This window comes from Pseudoliparis swirei, chromosome 6 (genome assembly GCF_029220125.1).
Source record: "Pseudoliparis swirei isolate HS2019 ecotype Mariana Trench chromosome 6, NWPU_hadal_v1, whole genome shotgun sequence".
NCBI lineage: Eukaryota > Metazoa > Chordata > Actinopteri > Perciformes > Liparidae > Pseudoliparis > Pseudoliparis swirei.
The window spans coordinates 23,965,596-23,973,704 of record NC_079393.1 but is presented as its reverse complement, the minus strand read 5'-3'; the positions used below and the strand labels follow the sequence as shown (position 1 = coordinate 23,973,704).

The 8,109-nt window shown below is 47.1% G+C and overlaps 1 protein-coding gene across 1 annotated transcript; it reads right to left on the bottom strand.

Annotated features, from left to right (window-relative positions):
- Positions 1 to 674: 674 nt before the first annotated feature.
- On the bottom strand, positions 675 to 6,269 carry LOC130195043 (trichohyalin-like; the record flags this gene model as incomplete). Its single annotated transcript, XM_056416291.1, is given in 6 exon segments — positions 675 to 1,197; positions 1,233 to 1,344; positions 1,376 to 1,652; positions 1,754 to 2,128; positions 2,130 to 2,269; positions 6,260 to 6,269. Coding segments are annotated over 6 exon segments (1,437 nt in total), but the record flags the coding sequence as incomplete, so codon positions are not given.
- Positions 6,270 to 8,109: the final 1,840 nt, after the last annotated feature.

Sequence of the window (8,109 nt, the reverse complement as noted above, 5' to 3'; positions counted from 1 at the left end):
TCCCTGCTCCCTCATCTCCCTCCCTGCTCCCTCATCTCCCTCCCTGCTCCCTCCTCTCCTCTCCCCTCATCTCCCCTCATCTCCCCTCCTCTCCCTCATCTCCTCTCCTCTCCCCTCCTCTCCTCTCCTCTCCCCTCATCTCCCCTCCTCTCCTCTCCCTTATCCTGCAGAGATCCCTCTTTATTGCCAGTGCTTTAGAGAAGCAATACAAGGAGATTACGCCCGTGTCCTTTTACTCTTCTGTTATTAAAGCCGCCGCTCTGTCACAATTGTGCTCAGCCCTGTGTGTGTGTGTGTGTGTGTGTGTGTGTGTGTGTGTGTGTGTGTGTGTGTGTGTTTGTGTGTGTGTGTGTGTGTCCCTCCTCCCCACGCTCCAGCCTAGCTTACAGCAGAGCTGCGTCCACATCGAGGACGCCGCGGTGAGACCGGTGGCGTCATCGCTGCTCCACGCTGTTTCCTGTTTGCACATAACAAACCGAAGAGCCTCGGCGGCCACCATGTCCACCGTGGTCATGTGACTCGTGAACGCGTCAGGGCTCGGTTCATGAGACGGCGTGGAGCCATCGCCTGCGTGATGTGGTTTGAGTTGGCGTCGTCACGTGTGTGAACCTTGATGCATAATGACCACGACACGCAACACGTTCTGCTCTCTCCTCCCCTCATCTCATCTCCTCTCCTCTCCTCTCCTCTCCTCTCCTCTCCTCTCCTCTCCTCTCCTCCTCCGCTCTCCTCTCCTCTCCTCCTCTCCTCCTCTCCTCCTCCTCTCCTCTCCTCCGCTCTCCTCCCCTCTCCTCTCCTCCGCTCTCCTCTCCTCCCCTCTCCTCTCCTCTCCTCCTCCTCTCCTCCTCCTCTCCTCTCATCTCCTCCTCTCCTCTCCTCCCCTCCTCCTCTCCTCTCCTCTCCTCCTCTCTCCTCCTCCTCTCCTCCCTCCTCCTCTCCTCCTCTCCTCTCCTCCTGTCCCCCTCTCCTCCTCCTCTCCTCTCCTCTCCTCCTCCTCCTCCTCTCCTCCCTCTCTCTCCTCTCCTCTCCTCCTCCTCTCCTCTCCTCCTCTCTCGCCTCCCCTCCTCTCCTCTCTCCTCCTCCTCTCCTCTCTCCTCCTCCTCTCCTCTCCTCTCCTCCTCCTCCTCTCCTCCTCTCCTCCTCTCCTCTCCTCCTCTCCTCTCCTCCTCTCTCCTCCTCTCCTCCTCTCCTCTCCTCCTCCTCTCCTCCTCCTCTCCTCTACTCTACTCCACTCCCCCTCCTCCTCTCTCCTCTCCTCCTCTCCTCTCCTCCTCCTCTCCTCCTCCTCTCCTCCCTCTCCTCTCTCCTCTCCTCTCCTCCTCTCCTCTCTCCTCTCCTCCTCCTCTCCTCCTCCTCTCCTCCTCCTCTCCTCTACTCCACTCCCCCTCCTCCTCTCTCTCTCCTCTCCTCCTCTCCTCTCCTCTCCTCTCCTCCGCTCTCCTCCTCCTCTCCTCCTCCTCTCCTCTCTCCTCCCCTCTCCTCTCCTCCTCTCTCCTCTCCTCCACTCCTCCCTCTCCTCTCCTCTCCTCCCTCCTCCCTCCTCCCTCTCCTCTCCTATCTCCTCTCCTCTCCTCCTCCTCCCTCCTCCTCCGCCTGCTCCTCCTCCTCCTCTCCTCTTCTCCCCTCCCCCCCCTCCTCTCCTCCTCTCTCCTCTCCCCTCCCCTCCTCTCCTCTCCTCCTCTCCTCCACTCTCCTCTCCTCCACTCTCCTCCGCTCTCCTCTCCACTCCTCTCTCCCCTGCTCTCCTCTCCACTCCTCTCTCCCCTGCTCTCCTCTCCTCCCCTCCTCTCTCCTCCTCCTCTCTCCTCTCCTCTCTCCTCCTCTCCTCCTCCTCTCCTCCCCTCTCTCCTCCTCCTCCTCCTCTCCTCCCTCCTCCTCTCCTCTCCTCCCTCCTCTCCTCTCCTCTCCTCCCTCCTCCTCTCCTCTCCTCCCTCCTCCTCTCCTCCTCTCCTCTCTCCTCCTCCCTCTCCTCCTCTCCTCTCTCCTCCTCTCTCCTCTCCTCTCCCTCCTCCTCTCTCCTCCGCTCTCCTCTCCTCTCCTCCGCTCTCCTCTCCTCTCCTCCACTCCTCTCCTCCACTCTCCTCTCCTCCTCCTCTCCTCTCCTCTCCTCTCCTCTCCTCCGCTCTCCTCTCCTCCACTCTCCTCTCCTCCTCTCCTCTCCTCTCTCTCCTCTCCTCCACTCTCCTCTCCTCTCCTCTCCTCCGCTCCTCCTCTCCTCTCCTCTCCTCTCCTCTCCTCCACTCCTCTCCTCCTCTCCTCTCCTCCTCTCCTACGATAATGACCACAACACGCAACAGGTTCCTCAGTTCTATGTGGATGACTACATGTGCATTTTGTTGTTGTTTATTAACTGTGTTTGAAGAAGACACAAGAATTTAAATAAAATAAATAACATTTATTAATTTTAATGCGTTATCTTTTCCACAGGCAGATTCAGCCCCGACGTGACTTCCTGCAGTAACGAGCAGATTGATTTGTTATTTTTATTTAATCGCTCAGTACTCTTGACTTGTGCGGCGCGCCGTGGAAGACTAGTGATTTTGTTGTTGTGCGTTCAGGTTCTCGACAACAAGTCCCAGTCTCCCTCAGCGGGTCACGCCCACTCTTCCTCCCGGCTCCTCTTCGTGGTTAGTGTGCGTCCTTATGGCGATAATAATAATAATAAACTATAATCAGCTCCACTGGATCTCCCCTGTGGGCTGAACTTAAATACCGTTAGAGGCAATACCAGAATAAATGCCAGCAAAAAATAAATAAATGGTGATATATCATGAAATTCTTAATGAGAAAAAAAGAGAATGAAAAATGATTTTTTTTTACTGTCCCTTTATTCTTGACCCTTTAACTTTCAAATGAGCCTCTTCTTCTACTTCTGTGGACATTCTTGTAAAGGTAAGTACCGTGAAACATTCACCACTAAACTGTAGCTTCTGAATACATTCATACGTCTCTTTATTATTGTGTAGAGATAATATATGTGCTAACTGCAGAAAAAAAAGAACGGGGAGAAAAAAAGCAAATGTTAAGCTGATGTGGAAATGACTGCGAAGCAACAGCACATCACATCTGTCCAACCCAACAGGGGGGGGCGTCTCTTTCTTTGCTTTCCTTCCTCGCATATGACTTGTACCTGTATATGTTTTGAACTGCACCTGAAATAAACTGAGAGCCTGTGACCGGTTGGTGTGAGCTGATTAATGTTGCCGCTCTGCATATTTCACCCCATTGTACGTGTCAGCCAGACTCCAACTGTGGCGATCAATTCAATCAGCGGCGCTTATGAACCCATTACAATCTCGCTGAGAGCGGGCGGGTGCTGCATCCTTCAGCTGGCCTCAGAGTAATTACTATTTCGTCAAGCCAAAAAGGATAGAGGGATGAAAGGATGGATGGGTGGGTGGACTCCCCTAATGACTCGCATGTGACCATAAATATGCATCACAGCGATTGGGCAATAAGAATAGGTGTTGCGTTATTTACATCCCACTCCCAACTCTCAACCCCCTCTGAGAACGCTGTTGCACGTTGCCACGGTGACTAACGTGTACCATAGCAACCGCCGTGCCACGTTCCAAATCCAGATTCTGAAGGCCAGAGGTCTCGCGGCGCCGCGAGGACGTCTACGGGCCTCGAGGGCGTAATATGCGACGGAGGGAACTCATTGGCCCCTAACGATGCCGGAGGCGCCCCTCCCCCCTCGCCCCTCGGCTCTCCATCCTCGCAGGAAAGAGGGAAATGTCCAGAACTTCTGGACCAATGGCGTGGGTGGCCTTACAATCACTGATTTATAATTTCTTTAACCTCTCTACTTCCAGTCAAGAGTTCGAGTACCAAACATGCAAATGTTATTTCTTTTTTTTAAAACATTTAACCAACTTTATTCTCATTTAATTCCATTTATAAAAAGTCTGTCATTTTTACGTTTCTCTCTTGGCCAATATAAAGTGATTGTAGTAATAATAATAGTAATAAAGTATTAAAGTGCAAAGCAGCTAACAACAACAACAAAGAACATTTAGACAACATATAATTTATAAATTAGGAACTATTATATACATGTATTATAGACATGTTTTATATTTATGCCTAATATAATGTATTGCCAACTCTATTACTTTAATAATATAATTCATAATATAACATACATTCTAATTAATGTTGTATAAAGAGTCTCACTTGATTTATTCCCTCGGTAAACATGAGTTTACGGTCTAAATAGCTAGTTTCAAATATTCTTCAATACATCAAAGTCCATTTAGGGTCAGTAGACCATTAACCATGTGGTTTAGGGCGGGGCTACCTTGCGATTGAAAGGTCTCTGCCGCTACCCGTAAACAGCGTCTCTACATCACTCATCCACAGTGCACATATGGTCACCTCTGCTGGTAGCAAAAAAGCCAAGATGGCGGCGGTTGAAACGTCGAACTCGAGGCTTAACAACTGCATTCCACGAGCCAACGTGGGACGTCATGAGGAGAGCGTCACACAGCGACCCTTCGGGTAGCTTCGCGGTTCACTCACACAGTCCGACAGTTCTATACCCCGACCATCTGCAGATACGATGCGTCGGCTCTTTCCAAGTCTTCACTAGATGATTCGTGTCGACTTTTCCTCGGCGGCATCATTTTATACAAACTCCAGCAAAAAATCCCGAACATGAAGACGGCGTCCGAACGCTGTCGACGTCCGGTCGCCGCGTGGTGGAAGAGACCGAGAGAGCCACAGTAGATGGAGCCTGTCTGCCTGTTTCTACTGGATTCTATTGGCCAGGGTCACGAGGCCCTGAGCACCGTGGAGCACCACAAACAGCCTCCAGCAGAAACACATTCAGGTCCTGTTTTGATTCTTGCAGATTGATGTTGATGAATGGCAATTATTGTTTCCATTTGAATGTAGATTTCATTGATTTTACCCATCAAAAAATAAATATGTGAACAGCACAAAAGGGGGGGGGGGGGTACAATACGGATAGCTTTGTTTCCCATCAAATGACATCTGCGTTATTTAATGATGACAAAATAATTGTTTTCTCTTTTAATAACCGAGCTCAGTTTGGTATTGAAGCTCGTTTAAAAACGTGAAGATCTCTCCGGCTTGAGAGGAGACAGACTGCTGGCATGTGTTATAATAAACATGGATTAAGTTGTCAAAGCTGGAACAGCACCTCCGCTTCACGATGGAAAGCCAAGGCAAATAAGCAACAGTTTATTTGGAGAGCAGCGCCAACGTTGCTCCGAGTAACAGCATTTTATGTCAAAGTAAAAGCTGTTTAAAAACTGAAATACTGCTTGACGGGGATGCCATTAAAAAAAGTATATTAAAAACAGAGAGAGAGAGAGAGAGAGAGAGAGATTTACACAGAACATTCAACAGCTTTCTGTCAAAATCCACTGATCTCATATAATCATGACAATGTGTGAGCTGAGGCAGCACACTTCAGCTGGAACGACGCTCGCATCAGATTGACCAACACGTTTTCCAAACCGAGCGGCACATCCTCGCGCTCCAATGGCACGATGATTCAGATCCGACGCCCATAACGCTACGACAACATTGTCTGTTTGTGCCTTCAAAACGGCTACGGATAAAATCCTCTTTCTATGCGGCGACAACACACTGGTCACGGTTTCCTTAGGCACAAAAACAACCTGGTCAGCTTGTGTGAGCGATCGTGGTTTGGTTCTAGTGTCTTAAAGGGGCTTTTATATGAGGCAGGTATCGTATCTATTGCCCCTCAACGGCTCCAGCACAGTGATAGTTGTTTGCTGCTATATTTAATGCTCTGAATTCCATATAGATCATCATTAAATTAGCACTTGCTGAAACTACTGATGCGATCGTTCTTGGGTCGCTCTGCCTGTGGTGTCCCACAGGGCGCCCTTCTTGGTCCTTTGTTTTTATTCCCATTGATAAACATGCCACTCTTTTTTTATATTTATTTTTCATATATTTCTTTTCTCTGCAGCTCAAGCTGAACCACCTGCTGCTCAATCTCGGAATCCATCGGCTTTCAGTCTTTTTAGGCGACTTAGCCTCTAGACTGGGGCCAAGGACAATATTTTAAGGGTTCCAGTGAAGCCAACTGATATCCGGGCCGTGACTTCCTGTTCCGTGCTCCGGTCATAGTTTACAGTCCGATTAGCCAATTGAAACGCGAGAATGTTGGAGCTAATAAAAAAGCTAAATCATTTCCAGAAGTTAGCCTAGCATCCGGACCAATGAGTTTCCGCCTCTTTTGCTCTCCTCGTGGACCGCTTACCTGCATTCATCGAAAGCTTGCTTGAATGTGATTGGTCAATACGGCTTAGACTACCAAGGGAAACTAGAGCTGCTGATACAAACTCTTGTCCTGTTACATTCTGCATTCGTATACTAATATCTGTTCATCGTGATTACCTGCTGCTCTAATCTAATTAGAATGAATCAAGTGGATACAGGTTAAACATTTTTAGAGATAAACTGATGGGGTGGGGGGGGAAATAATTCACTTTGTGCAGTGAGGCGACAGAGTCTCTGCTCTCATCAGAAGTGTGGTTAATAGTTTTTTATAGCTTGATTTTCCATAACCTTACATTCTGCAGATTTTTCTTCATTATTCTTCAACCTCTGCAAGCTCAATGTTTCCCTGAACGAAATTTGATAGAACAACTGTATTTTTCCTTATAGTAAACCAAGAATGTATGAGCCTTCAAAATATACATTCTACTTTTGTAAAACTGAATTACACGACAACTCAATGTTTAACATCAATGTGCAACGATTCCTCTCGATCAAAAATGTGTTTTTCAAAGTTACACATATAGTGTATCATTATACATGCGAGAAAAGGCAGTGATATGGAGAACAGATTATAAAGGGGGGCTCAGTATCGTACTTTGTATACTCGTTATCTAAAAATGTGAGACGTGAACAGAACAAAAACCAAATAAAGAGTTAATTCCAATCTGAGGATGCCGGATGCCTCGGTGGTTATGTATTCTACAACCTCCTTCTGCCCTCTGCTGTCGAGCTAACAGAAACACACCACTCAAGCAATGACACATGAAGCAGACAAACAAATACCACAAGCTGCTTTGATGAAATCATAAAACAAGATGTCTGCTGTTTTATTGCACTTTGACGGACTCTATGAACATACAGCAAGCATTGTATCATATTCAAGTGTAACACATTCAGAGTCTTAATGTTAACCAATAGGCCTACAATAAAACTCAAAAGCACTTTAGTCCTTTTACTTTATTTACTCAAATGTCCCATTATGCGTCATAAAAACAGGAACATACTGTGGTCTATTCATGGTTCTTTAATAAAAGACATTATGCTCAACAACTAGGTGATGAATGGAGGCTCCAGGGGTTTGATAACATGAGCCGACACAGCCAGAGTTCACTGAACACAGTGAATCAGCTCGTCAGTGTTCCAGTGAAGTCATGCTTTTGCATTTAAAGATTCTTTTATGTTAAGATATGTGCCTTTCGCAGCACAACACTTGAATTCTCAAGTTGTGTGTGTCTGGTATAGTGTGTTGCTTTGGAGCTGTTGATACTTGATTGCACATATACAAGGAATGTATACCAAAGGTTTCAAACACAAGGCCCGCGGGCCAAATGGGGCCCGCCACATCATTGTATGTGCCCCCACCCGCAACGGCTTGAAAGACACATGATCACCTTTCCTTAAAGAAATGTAAGAAAAATATCGTGTGCTTTTATTTTGAAGGTTTGAAATGAAATGGGTTTGCGTTTATATTAGAGAAATGTTCTTGTGTTCAATATTTCTACACTCAAATAAACAAGAGTTATTTCACAATATGTTCGGGAGTAGTTTATAAAGTAAGATAAAAAAGAAGATATAAAATAAAATAAAAAAATGTAGAAAAATACAATGGCAGCGCCCCGCGACCCTGATGAGGATAAGCGGGAAATTGATAATGGAATGGAAAAAAAAAAAACATGTTTCAGTTACAACCGGCCCTTTAAGAGGGAGCGATGATGCTGATGTGGTCCACGGTGAAAATGAGTTTAACACCCCTGATGTTATACAATAGACAATAAATGTTGGGCAGATACTTTACATTCTGCAATCCTTCTTGTTTGCACATCTTTGAGA